This window comes from Chelon labrosus, assembly GCF_963514085.1.
Source record: "Chelon labrosus genome assembly, chromosome: 7".
Taxonomy (NCBI): domain Eukaryota; kingdom Metazoa; phylum Chordata; class Actinopteri; order Mugiliformes; family Mugilidae; genus Chelon; species Chelon labrosus.
Genome location: NC_140343.1, coordinates 1675868 through 1689032, shown reverse-complemented (window position 1 = coordinate 1689032; position 13165 = coordinate 1675868). Strand labels below are relative to the sequence as shown.

The 13165-nt window shown below is 45.3% G+C and overlaps 1 protein-coding gene across 1 annotated transcript; it reads left to right on the top strand.

Annotated features, from left to right (window-relative positions):
- Window positions 1-1105: 1105 nt before the first annotated feature.
- Window positions 1106-12923, top strand: pik3r3b (phosphoinositide-3-kinase, regulatory subunit 3b (gamma)). The gene is made up of 9 exons (XM_084547516.1): window positions 1106-1578; window positions 8285-8420; window positions 8765-8863; window positions 9141-9321; window positions 10227-10352; window positions 10442-10761; window positions 11564-11638; window positions 11737-11907; window positions 12306-12923. Exons 1-9 carry the CDS (start codon window positions 1464-1466, stop codon window positions 12502-12504), a joined length of 1422 nt encoding a protein of 473 aa, XP_084403642.1. The 5' UTR covers window positions 1106-1463; the 3' UTR covers window positions 12505-12923.
- The last annotated feature ends 242 nt before the right edge of the window (window positions 12924-13165 follow it).

Here is a 13165-nt window from a genome sequence, read left to right as displayed (position 1 = left end):
AGTGTTAGACACTGATTTATGTGTATCGTTAAAACCAACAAGAAGTTAGTCAGTCTCTCAAGACACGCCTGTGGCATTCAGCTTCAAGCCCACTGGCCCATAAAGAGGTGTAAAACTGTCAAAATATGTAGGTTTGACTTTTAAAAAGAGAACGTTATTGCCCTAAAGAGCTGGGTGCTGTAGTTTTTATCAAATGAGGAGAAATATTTCATTGGTTGAGGAGCTTTTTCAACATAGATTCACTCGATTCATTTCCATCTAGCGTGTGTTTGTCCAAAGGATCAAATTAGTGTTGGCTCTCCTTTTCACTGGATAAGCAGACAGCTGGAAAAAATAAGGAATATCAAATATTCCATACTTAGGGTAGGATTACACTTCAAACGTGTCTCAAGTTCCCCGTTTCAAGTTCATTTCCATGATGTGTATGGAAATGAATAGAGACCAGCCACTGTCTGTGAGCTACGAAAACAACATTGTGGAATGTTTTGGAAAAGAAATGTAATTTGATTAATGATTTTGCAGAGAATGTGTAAAGAATGCATGACAAGTCCTTATTATGTAATTGCCCCTAAAGTTCCTGCTGCTGCTGCTGCTTTGTGGGATCCAGTAGGAGGAGCAGCAGCGAGTAGCCTCATACAGTCAGTCAGTCAGCAGGAAGGTGACAATCTTGGTGGAAAACCACAGAATTTGTAAGTTGCTCTTCTGAGGCTCAAATCATTTTGCTATTGGCTTTGAAATCCAGCTTCTGAGCATGCGCGTAGAGGCTCTGTCATCGGTGGGCCGGGGAAAGAAAGAGGCGCACACTGTCTCAGATAGAGGGGGTGAATACGTTTTTCTTATTTTAGTACAGACATACTTTGTGACTATATTTACTCTATATGTTTGATAACATATAATTAAACGTGTGGTTTACGTAGCATAAATTACAACAAATATCTATCTATGTTTCATTCTGTTGTGTAACGGCTCGTAAAGCTTTTCCGTTCCCCCCCCGTGATCCGCGGCGGAGTGGTTTGCCCCGACCGTTGAGATCCTGTGCCAGCCTCCTCTTGTCAGTGCTCTTCTTAAAATGAAGCCAGCAGGACGGCGGCACCTGCGGAGGCGAAGGAGAGGGGACTGAAGTGTAGAGCTGGCATCTACCACGGCTTTAGAGACGGGTTTTTATATATGTATATATATATAAAAACATATAGAAGGGCATTCATGAAGAGCCCCGAACTATTAACTTTATTATTATGTCGGAGGGAGCAGTCGAAGCCCGGTGCTCGCTGTACGCATTTCGCCTATTTATTCCACTCTGAAGCAGGAATTCAGACTGAAGACTTCCAAGTAGATAGATAGATTATCTCGATTTGTGTTTTTTTTTTTTTTTTTTTCAGTTTAAATCTTTTTTTTTGTCACCGCGTTTTTATTTTTTTAATTTTTTCAAATTTTTTGTGGAGAAAGACTGTCACGAACGAGCCATGTACAATACAGTTTGGACGTCGGAGAAAGCCGGCGAGGAGGGGGACTGGCGGGACGTGATGATGCCCTACTCCACGGAGCTCATATTTTACCTGGAAATGGACCAACCGCCAGGTAAGACGACCGCGGCGGGCCGGCTGACAGCACGGAGCTAACACCGGGACATTTTAAGTTAGCCAGCCCGGAGAAGGGGGGCGACGTAGAGGAGGAGGTGGTGGAGGAGGAGGAAGGGGTCGTGCTGTGTTTGATGTCTCGCGAAATTGCTGGAAAGTTTTAAACTTGTGCAGCTTTGCTCAGTTTTCTACATCTACCCCCTCCAGAATAATACATATTTATCATTTATACACTTTTATTGACCTGTTGTAATGAGAAGCAAGCAACTTGAGGTAGAACTTTAAATGTGGCTGAATTAAGTTTCCCTTATTAACGACAGCGCTTTGAACGCATCCTACCGTTTGTGTTTTATTAGCTTCCCCCGGTTCTCCCGTCGTTTGCACCTTTTTATATGCTCATTTTTTTTATTTTTTTGCGTTGCCACGGCGGCTGCAGCCCTCAACCTGCACCCAAACACAATTTCAGACCGTGCATGGACATCTGTCTGCGTATAATGTGATGCAACCGTTGCAAAAACCAAAGCAATCTGCAGCCCGGATCGTTTTAGGCATAAAAAAAAATAAAAAATAAATAAAAAATATGAGCTACGATCCAAATGTGCATGAAGCGGATCCGACATCAGATCAGCCCAGGAAAAAAAAAAAAAGGAAAGGAGAAGGGGGATGGGACATAAAACAAGAGGAGAGGGATTCCGGAACAATGAATGAATGAAGCTGGAATAAAAACCCATCTCCTAATCATAACATCCTTCACTGACATCTCTTGACTTCTTTGTGTGCCATTTTCTGGCCAAACTGTCATCTAGATTAGAACACGATTCATTCATTCCTCCCCTCATTCATTCATTCATTCATTCTTTGGCAATTGTGCCAGTGTCATTTGACTCCCACCCCCCCTTCTCCTCCTTCTCCTCCTCCTCTCCTCTCTCCCCCCTCGGTGCGCTGAATGGATCATGGCGCAGATGTGGGACGCTGTGTTGTTTCCAGGAGGCGCTGTTGAATGCAGTTTTGCCCGGTAGCTCTGTCCCCCTTTCTCTCCTTCCCATTTATCTATTGAGACGTACTGTATGCACTCCGCAGCTAGCAGGAAAAAAGAAAAGCAGCTTTCTGTCTTCTTATCTGTGGCATCTTGCAGAGATAATAATAATAATAATAAAAAAAATCCCCTCAGGTTGAGATATTCCATCAAAGGAAGTATTTGTACCTTTAGATCATGCCACTGAATGGGCAATAATCTGGACGCTTGGATAAAATGCACATTCACTGTGTGTGAAGTTTGTCTGCAAGTAGGAGGGTAATGTAGATTACAGGTGCAGATGTTAATCCTGGAGTGTGGATTTCTTTCATTTGAGGTGGATTGAAGTGGACTGGTGCAACATCTCAAGCCTCTTTAGGCTCCTGTCAAAGAAAATAATTTACTCTCGCCTTCTCTCGCTCTCTGTTTTGCCTTTTGTCGGAGCTCTCTGCTCTCTGCTGCTGGTTCACGCGCACTTAACCTGCGCTCGGCTGTTTCACGGCACCGTTCATTATTGCAGTCATTGTTTACTGGTTGTTGCAGATCATCTGTGTGTGCTCTTTTTTTAAGATATTGTGTTGTCAGTGAGGAATGTGAAGCATACCGACCGGTCTGGGTAGTGTGCAGCACTTCTCCTCGACAAAAGCTAGATGCACTTCCTCTGCGCCTTCGTCTCTGATCTCACCTCCGCTGTGTCCCCCGAATGAGCTCATCCTGTCATCAATCACGTTGGCTAAAACCCTCCCTGCAATCCCGTCTCTTTTTGTGTCTTTGTGTGCGGTGTTTTCATTTATTTATTTATTTATTTCTTATCTTAACCCACCTGACAGTTTTCTGAAAAAGACATGGAGGGATGGTGACGGTGGAGGCTGAGAGATGAGGAACAGGTAAAAATAAAATGACAACGGAGGGAAGACGCAGATGTTCATTAGAATATTTATTACTCTGGAATTGAAAGGTGGACGCCTCGGTGACAGTTATAGTGAGTAAAGGGGGGGGTGATTAGCAGAGGTGGACCTGCACTCCCCCAGGGGAGGACAAGTCCTGCGTTTCCACTGGGAACTTTGTGTTTGAAGTGAGTGCAGAGGTCTCGTCTTTCAGTGGAAAATCACCCGGTGGTGGTTATTGTTTTGTTGTTTTTTTTGTTGCATGTCTTTTATAGCTCATTTATAGCGGATCACATTTTACTTTTCCGTCCTTCCTGGAAGTTTCACATCCACTTGGCGTGAAAATAAAAACTTGCACAGGCTCGGAAACTGCCGCTGCCCTCCTGATAAGACTCTTTGTCCTGATTGTTGTGCAAATGTGATAATGTGGTGCAGATGATGCCTTTTATCAGAGTCGGTTAGGTTTATGACCTGAACCGTGTCCGTGAGGCTTTTTTTTTTGTCACGGAATATCATCCGTGCTGATTTTACAACGTTTCGCAAGTTTGATCTTTATTTGTGCGTCGTGCTGAAACGCATGCGTTGGACATAAAGACCTGCAGCTGTGGCCGTCACTCATGCACGGCGAGCCTCTTTACATACAGGAGGTAAATCATCATCATCATCATCATCGTTGTCGTTGCCGTCATCTGCAGGAGACGTAGTCCTCTGAATGTGCCGCTGAGTGATAAAGGATCATAATCACAGCATAAAATAAATAATTTGATTGGACGAGATATGTAAAGACTTGATCTCATGTTTGGTTTTAACTTTAGTGCAAATTGTGAATGAATAAATGATTCCTCCTGTTGGTGCGTCCAGCTTCCAGTCGCTGGTCGTGTTCACCAGAAACGACCTGTTGATTTAGGGCTCAGTGCTGCGCTGCTGTACGTGTGGTGTCCCAGAAGGAATGGATATACCACGGGGGTAACTCCACCCCCCTCCTCTCCTTTCGTTCTTCCTTCCTTCCTTCCTTTCTTTCTTTCTCTGGCGAGGTCCGGCCCCCGTCTCCGACCCTCTCCTGATTGGCTGAGGGGGCGGGCCTCCGTGCAGGGATTAGTTTAGCCCACCGCCGCCGCCGTCGTCGTCGTGTGTCTTTTAGGATCAGCCCCGCTCGCTCTTTTCTTCAGTCTGACAGAGCGGAGAGCAGGAGAAGGAGGAGGGTAGCGGCGGAGGTGGAGGTAGAGAGGAGGAGAGAGAGAGAGAGAGAGAGAGAGAGAGAGCTACTGAGAGAGAGAGAGAGGGAGGGAGAGTGAGTGGGAGACGGGAAGAGAAGGAGGGAGGAGGGAAACAGCTGAGAGACGAGTGGCAGCATGCAGCTAACGGAGAGTACGATGGTGGAGGACGGTAAGAGAGACTCTTCCGTCAACTAACTTTTCCTGTTATTTGTGTTTATTTGTCAGTTTCATTTTCTTCTTCCCCCCGTCCCGTCCCGTCCTGTCCCGTCTGTGCAGCTCCTTCGTCCTCTTTAATTCCTCTTGCTGCATGCAACTCAAACCCTGCAGAATGTGTTTTTTGCTCAGTGTGTGTGTGTGTTTAGACTTAACTTCTAAAAACAGAATTTTACGTCATTAAGTAAAAATCTGAAAAATAAGCCTCTTTTTTTTTTTTTTTTTTTTTTTTTCATATTCCTATTTATGTATTTTCTGACATTTTAACAGCAAAACAGTTTGAAGTATTAGTTGCAGCTTTGGCATGAATCCAGTGTGTTAGAAGGAAATAGTCTTGGGCTGGAAACACACCCACATAGTGTAAATTATCTCACACACACACACACACACACACCTGCAGCTCTTTACTTCGTCCAGATGTAAAGCTGTGGAAAGAGTTTTGTTTTAGTTTTGTATGAACTGAAGCGTCTTCGTCGACACGGGGTTCAGTCGTGCTCTACCTCGAACACGGGACCTCCCGATCAGCTGGAGCGTCCACACACACACACACACACATGTGTCAGTCCGTGCTGATGGTCATTGTTCAGGAGAGCTGTGGGCTTTTCTCCCTGCATGTGTGATGACAAGTGATATGGAAGAGTGTGTGTGTGTGGCTGAGCGCTGCTCCTTTGTCTGGTGAGGAGGAGGGGTGAGGAAGAGGAGGAGGAGGGGGGAGGCAGCGCTGACGGTCCCCTTTGTTCACCATCCCTCCTGCTCACTCTCAGTATTTCACGCAGTTGTCGTGACTGATTTTAAACAACTTAAAGTCGCGTTAACGTGACAGGTTTTAGGTTTTGTGGCATCGCCCCGACGTGTCCTCTCTGTTTGGACGGTTGTCATTTTCACACGGAGCGAATAAAATAAAACAGACTTATCTCAAGTGTTGATGAGCGTTTGTGTCGGTGGGTTTTGACTCTCCAGAGGTCACTGGTCGCTGATTTGCGTGTGTCGGTCCTGTTGTTGCTCATAGAAGAGCTGGAATAAAGGCAGCGTTGTTCCAGAACGTAACGACAAATTAAGTGGCGGGGAGGATGTTTTTACCAAATATCTAATGTGTTTTTAGTTTTCTCGTTTATATGAATTCTCGTTTTATTGTCTGTTACACATTTAGTTTTTTTAAAAGTGGCACACAAGTGACTTTTAGCCAAATCAAGTAGATTTAAGTCGAAAGATAACAATTGCTAATAAAGACAACTAGTTGCAGCTCCATCCATTGTCCTCTTGATGCAAGAGGCAACCCAAGTTCTGCAGAAGACGTGTGCACTCTTTCTGTTTTTGTTGCATGTTGAGCAAAAGCGTTTGGACTTTCCAAGTATAAAATGTGAAAACCTCTCTGTTTTGTTTTGCATTTTCCTATTTACATATTTGACTGTTGTTAAATATCGGAGAACATTAGTTTTAGTTGCAGCTTTAAAATCCAGTTTGGAGAAGGACAGTTTCACATGTGTCTGTTTGAAGTCGCGCTCAAAGGAAAGAAAAGACGAATAATTTTATTATTATTTAAAACATAAAGTGGATTTCCATTCTCTTCTTCTGTCCTGGGGAAGCGCACATTCCCACGTGAGGCCGTGAAGTGCTGACAGAGGGGAACAGTGCAGCTGCACGACGACAGCTTTGGCAGCAGATACTGAGGGAGGGAGGCGAAAAAGAGTGAGGAAGAAGAAGAAGAAGAGGGGGGAGGAAAGTGAGGAGAACAAAGAGAGCAGGAGAGGAAGAGGAGCTGCTGCTGTCCTCATAGGAGGTCTTTGCTAACAAAACCAGACTCGTAAAGCAGCTTTGTGTTTGTGTTCGCACAAGAAATTAGTAAAACTCTTCTGTATGAGGCTGAGAGATGGTTACGACCTGATCTGCTGCCCCCGGTGGACACAATGTGCAGCTTTAAATATAAATAACAAGCGAGTGAGTGAAGGCACGTGTTGAGCATTCATATGTGCAGTGAGTAATGCTGCGTGCACACAGGAGTCCTATCTGGTGTGTGTTGTGTGAATTCAGCTGTCTTGTCTCTGTCTCGTGGTGATGTGTGAGGCCAGAATGTTCCCGGGGCGCTCCGGCCTCTCACACGGGGAACGAGGACGCTCCTCCTCCGGCGGCAGGTCGGGGTACGTTCATCCGCGTACTTTCCCTTTTTTTTAAAAAAAAAATAAATGATTTGTGATGTAGGAGCTCTCCAGTAATTACGCTGCTGTTCCTTAAACTGTGTCCAGATGTGCTGGGAGACTTGTAAACCTTGGTTTGCCCCTGTCTCTCTGTGTCTGTGTGTGTGTGTGTGTGTGTGTGTGTGTGTGTGTGTGTGTGTGTGTGTGTGTGTGTGTGTGCGCGTTATGAGTCATATTCAGGCTAGCTGTCTGTTAGCGTTTGCTCTGGTTTAATGACCTCATTTGAATTGCACAACATGCAGAATATACAAATGAAACAGAATACGTTAATAATTAGATTTACATAATCTCTCATTAGACTGTGTAGTTTGTCAGTTTTTGTGCTTTTTGGTTTGAGTTTATTTGATTTTCCAATTTAAAAAGTAAATACACAAATAATGCTAAATTAAGTTCTGTTGGTCTAAACGGAGCACGGACATGACTCTGGATGTAAGTTTAGACTTTGTGACTGGAGGTATCTGGTCGTCTGAATTTATCTCAGGTTTATTTAGAGCTGAACACAATGATTCCAGATGTTGTAAGCTACTTCCTGTTTAATTAAAGGTAAATACAGCTGTTTTTCATAGTTTTTGACTTGTTGCACTTTTGTTTTTTAAACTAGGTTAGTAGAAAGAAAATTAAATCTGATATTTACTTTCTCTTATTCATTTTAAACGACTTTTGACATTCTCTAGTGTTTGTTTCTGGTTTTAAAATAATGCACAGACCCTCCTCCACTCTGTTAACAGTCAAGTCAAGTAAACCCCGACGGCATTCAGTTTTAAATATAAAATCCAGCGTAAGCCAGAAGTTTGCATACCCTGCACTGGAGGGAAGGAAGTTCCCCATTAGCAGCTTAGCGTCGGGACGGGAGCGTTGTCAGGTGTAACAAACATCGTCATCCCTTCCTCTGGACCTGATAACTCAGCTGCAAGGCTCCTGAATACTTGTGTGTGTTTGTGTTGCGTATGCGGTTTATGACATCTCGAATAATTACTGTGTTGATGTATGGGCTGTTCACTGTGTGATTAATAACAGAGCAGTCCCCAGCTGCACTGCTGCTGCTGCTGCTGCTGCTGCTGCTGCATCTGTGTGGAGATGTGAACGCAGCTCTTCAGTTAGGATTTACTGTCGGGTCGTAAGAGGGTGAGGAGCATCAAGTCTCCACTATAATAACATATTCTCCTTTTCTCTCCTCCAGCTCTTCCCCCAAAGCCGGCAAAGCCCCAGCAGCCATCTTCAGTCGGGGTGGGAGGGGGCAGCAGCAACGGCACCAAGGACGGAGGAGCAGGAGGCTCTCTGCAGGAGGCCGAGTGGTACTGGGGGGACATATCCAGGTAACCCCACCTGAGAGTTTTCTAGTTTAAATCTGCCTTACTTTGCTAAGTTAAGGTCAGCTGTCAGCCAGGTGATAACCACGCCTACAGCGCAGACTGACTGTCTCTGCTCCAGAGCAGAGGTGCTGTCGGCTGGGACGGGTCCAGCTCGTCCCTCCCGCTGCTCTTTAACTGATGGACTGTTTACTCTGAGGTGTGCGGCTGCGAGGGAAAGCCCTCATCGCCTGCCACTGATAATTGGAGGCAGACTTGTCCAAATGAACACCATCTGTGTGTGGATCACTCCACCAAGTCACACTGTTTATAGCTTCTCTCTCTCTCTCTCCATCTTTTTGTGTCTTCAGGGAGGAGGTGAACGATAAGCTCAGAGACATGCCCGACGGGACCTTCCTGGTTCGGGATGCGTCCACCAAGATGCAAGGCGACTACACGCTCACGCTGAGGTAACCTTTAGTAGAATCACCAATGAATGGAGTGAGTTCTGAACCTCAGTCGCTGTGGCTTTTATGCAGCTATCACTCTAGTTAAATACAGATTGAAGGATCATTTTGCCTACGCAGCATCCTGGTAATTTGGAGCAAATCGCCCACTTCCCTGAAAATAAAGTGCTTCAGTGGAAATTTAGCTTCAGCCCAGAAGCTGTCTGCGCTGGGATGTAATTTCGTGTCTGTAGACGTTCGAGCACTCATCTCGTATCCTCTCCGTCTCTTTCTTTTCCAGGAAAGGGGGCAACAACAAGCTGATAAAGATCTACCACAGAGACGGGAAGTACGGCTTCTCTGACCCCCTGACGTTCAGCTCGGTGGTGGAGCTCATCAGCCACTACAGACACGAGTCCCTGGCTCAGTACAACACCAAGCTGGACGTCAAACTCATGTACCCCATCTCCCGCTTCCAGCAGGTCAGCACGCACGAGCACACACACACATTTAAGAAGACACACACTGTTTATTAAGACTTTAAAGGGTTTTTAATCACATTTTGCAGCAAGACTTACACTAGAGGAATGAAAGACTCCATGCTTTAAGATAAACATTTGAAAAAGAACATTCAGCTTAGACAAAAGCACGTGAATAGGGATGTCCCAATCTGATCTTGAAGTTCCTCCCCTGTAGCTTTCCAGAGCATAGTTATTCCACGCGAGAATCTGTCCATTTACCTTCTAGATGAGCTGTCAGACAGTGAACCTTTATCAACGTTGCCGTCACTCAAAGAGCATTCACATACTTCATGTTTGGAGGGGTAGTTCAGGTGTGCTCTCTTTCATTTCCTCTTCCAAAGAAGTTGTCTGGTATTCTTTGTTCGCTGCCTTTGTTAAAACCTGTTTGGTGACTCTCATTGGATTCCATAACCTCTTAACTAATCCCCCCCCCCCCCCGTTGTTCTTGGTGGCTTGCGCTGGGTATTTCCACTCTAAACTGCAGAGGCAGCAGGATCGCTACTCTCTAAAATATTGTCCCCGCCCCGCCCCGCTCCCTAAATAATTGCACACATCCGCGGTGTCAAAGGGCCGTCGTTGCATTTATTCCCCTCGCGCCGGTCGTTTGCCAGACGAGTCATTACTCAGAGCTACGCAATATCTCCCAGAATGCACACCTTGCCCTGCACCCGGGGCATTGTGGGTGGTTTATTAACGAGCCTGTTCAGGGAGTCGCCCTCGGTAAGCAGAATCAGGGGTGAAGGGAGCAAACACGCGCATGCACTTTTTTCCTCGACCGTTAATTACAAATAGCCCTTTAACGCTTTGACGTCGTCTCAGCCGTTCTCTTTCCGTCTCTCAATGCTTCTCATTTCTTCTGCCTTCAGGACCAGCTGGTGAAGGAGGACAACATTGACGCTGTGGGAAAGAAGCTGCAGGAATACCACAATCAGTACCAGGAGAAAAGCAAAGAGTATGACCGACTGTATGAGGAATACACCAAGACATCACAGGTAAGCACATACTCACTCACATACCGACGCAGCTTTGGCTGACTTCCTGCTTCTAACCGAACTCGTCCTCGTGTCCTCTCGTCCTCCAGGAGATCCAGATGAAGCGGACAGCCATCGAAGCCTTCAACGAGACCATCAAGATCTTCGAGGAGCAGTGCCACACGCAGGAGCGCTACAGCAAGGACTACATCGAGCGCTTCCGCCGCGAGGGCAACGACAAGGAGATCGAGCGCATCATGATGAACTACGAGAAGCTCAAGTCTCGCCTCGGGGAGATCCACGACAGCAAGGTGCGGCTGGAGCAGGACCTGAAGACGCAAGCCATGGACAACCGGGAGACGGACAAAAAGATGAACAGCCTGAAGCCCGACCTCATACAGCTCCGCAAGATCAGGGACCAGTACCTAGTGTGAGTACAGGAGAGTGTCTTAATGCACAAACAACAGACCCAAGTAGAGGGGACGGATCAATCACAGCCATAAAAACAATCCTCCTGGTTTACAGGCTGTTAAATAAACCTGGTTTGTCTCAGGAAGCAGTTTGAAGATTAACTGGTTAATCTGAGATGAAGTTACTTTGATTACCAGAGTGAATCTGGCAAAATTTAGAAGTAGATTTATGAAACAGAAGATCCAGCTTTGAAGATGTGCTCTAGTTGCTATGCACACTTTTATTTTTTATACTTTAGTTTTCCTAAAAACAAACAAGGACAAGAATTAGATTAAGTAAACAGCCATTGTAGCTCAGTCTCAGATTATGTTTCATTTCGTACCATAACATCTTAATTAAATATCTGTCCTTGTCAAAAAACACAATCATTTCTATTTCCTAAACACATAAGTTTGCATTCCTTTGGTTTTGAACGGCCCCAAACATAGTTCTAGTTCATGGCATTCCCAAAACATGGATATTATGAACTGGATTGTTTGTTTTCTGTTTTAAGTGCAATAAAAGTGAACTAAACACTTCTTTAGGCCATAAACTTGTCTCAGGTTTGCTCCAGTCAAAGACTTCCTGCTTAATTCCTACAAACGAGTCGAGCACCAGAACTGGCCTCATCCCAAATCTTTCAGTGGAGACATTGTTGTGTAGTCGCTAATGTGATTTCTGTTCAGTATCAGGCTTGTTCACTGCACCATAATAAATATCTTGTAAATGAAAGGGTCCTTACAGAAGTAATAATGGTGTTCTCTCTCTCATTCTCTGTGTAGCTGGCTCAATCACAAAGGAGTTCGCCAGAAACGAATTAACGACTGGCTGGGAATCAACAACGACAACGCCGACGAGTGAGTCTCTAGCTCAGTTTGTTTTTAGCTTTGTTTGCTAAAATATTTAAACGTGCCGCATCGTACAAACTGTTTGCTTCGTACCTGTGTGGGTGCAGAGGCTACTTTGTGAGCGAGGAGGACGAGAACTTGCCTCACTACGATGAGAAGAGCTGGTTCGTCGGGGACCTGAACAGGACGCAGGCGGAGGAGCTGCTTCTCGGGAAGCCGGACGGAGCGTTCCTCATCCGAGAAAGCAGCAAAAAGGGCTGCTACGCCTGCTCTGTCGTGTGAGTAAACACAAGACACAGAGTGTGGACATTAAGTTGTACAAGATTCAGCATGATAACAGACGAGAAGGATAAAACTACAGTTAGGTCACTGCATTTTATCCATATGGATTTTATAATGTGCACTATTGTTTAAGAGGGTTAACATCCACATTTAGTCTTGGTCTAGTTAGTATTTAATCTATTTTCATTTCCCAAAGTCTGAAGAATAAAGAAAAGAACTAATATTTAAAGAGTTAGGAGCTGGCCTGACATCACTGACTCGTATATTTAATCACTAAAGTCAACGATTAGTAGGAATCAGAAACATACCAGTTAAAAACCTCAATTAATAGTTTAGGATCTCACTTCCTGACTGTCCCAGCTGACCCTCTGTCCCGTGTGCGTCTCCCCCTCAGTGTGGAGAACGAGGTGAAGCACTGCGTCATCTACAGCACCCCCCGCGGCTTCGGCTTCGCGGAGCCCTACAACCTGTACAGCAGCCTGAAGGACCTGGTGCTCCACTACCACCAGACCTCCCTGGTGCAGCACAACGACTCGCTCAACGTCCGCCTCGCCTACCCCGTCTACGCACAGATGCCCTCCGGACGCAGATGAACCCCCACCCCTCCCACCCACACACACCCCTACCACCCCACCCCACCCCACCCCTACCACACAGACAACAAACCAACCCCCTTTTGGGGAAGGGGCAGGAGGAGGAGGAGGAGGAGGGTGGGAATCGGTTGAAATACAAAACAAACCAGACGGATAAAGATAGATAGATAGAATTTAACACTTGCTGCAACACACACGTCAGCCACCTTGGAGTTATATATTTTTACAAGAACAATTTTCGGAGGGCATTCTTTCTAAAGACTGCTTGATTTGCACAAGGAAGTTTTAAATGTTTGTGAATGTGAAAAAAAAAAAGTGATCGAAGGAAGGAAAGAAGGAAACGGGAGACTTCAGAGTTTCAGGTTGACCCCGCTGCTACCTAAACTCCAACTCAGACTTCTTCTTGTTTTTTTTGTTTTTTTTTAAAACCAGAAACTCAAAAACCACAAGAACGACGAAGGCGAAAACATTCCCATCCTAAAAACTTTTTCTTTTTCTTGTTTTCTCACCTCAGATCTTTGTTCGGAGTCGTTTTCATGTTTCCTTTTCGTTTGTGGTAAAAATACGAGAAGAGATGGCGATGTCAAGTGTCTGCTCTCCGCACGATGATAATAATGTAGCATAATGAGACGACGGACACTTAAAAAGTTCCTCCATGTAG

Bases quoted from the DNA above. Each gene is read 5' to 3' on its own strand.
- pik3r3b (XM_084547516.1), top strand. From the start codon at position 1,464: ATGTACAATACAGTTTGGACGTCGGAGAAAGCCGGCGAGGAGGGGGAC. The intron at 8,421-8,764 runs GTAACCCCACCT...TTGTGTCTTCAG, and splicing joins TACTGGGGGGACATATCCAG to GGAGGAGGTGAACGATAAGC. The intron at 10,762-11,563 runs GTGAGTACAGGA...TTCTCTGTGTAG, and splicing joins ATCAGGGACCAGTACCTAGT to CTGGCTCAATCACAAAGGAG.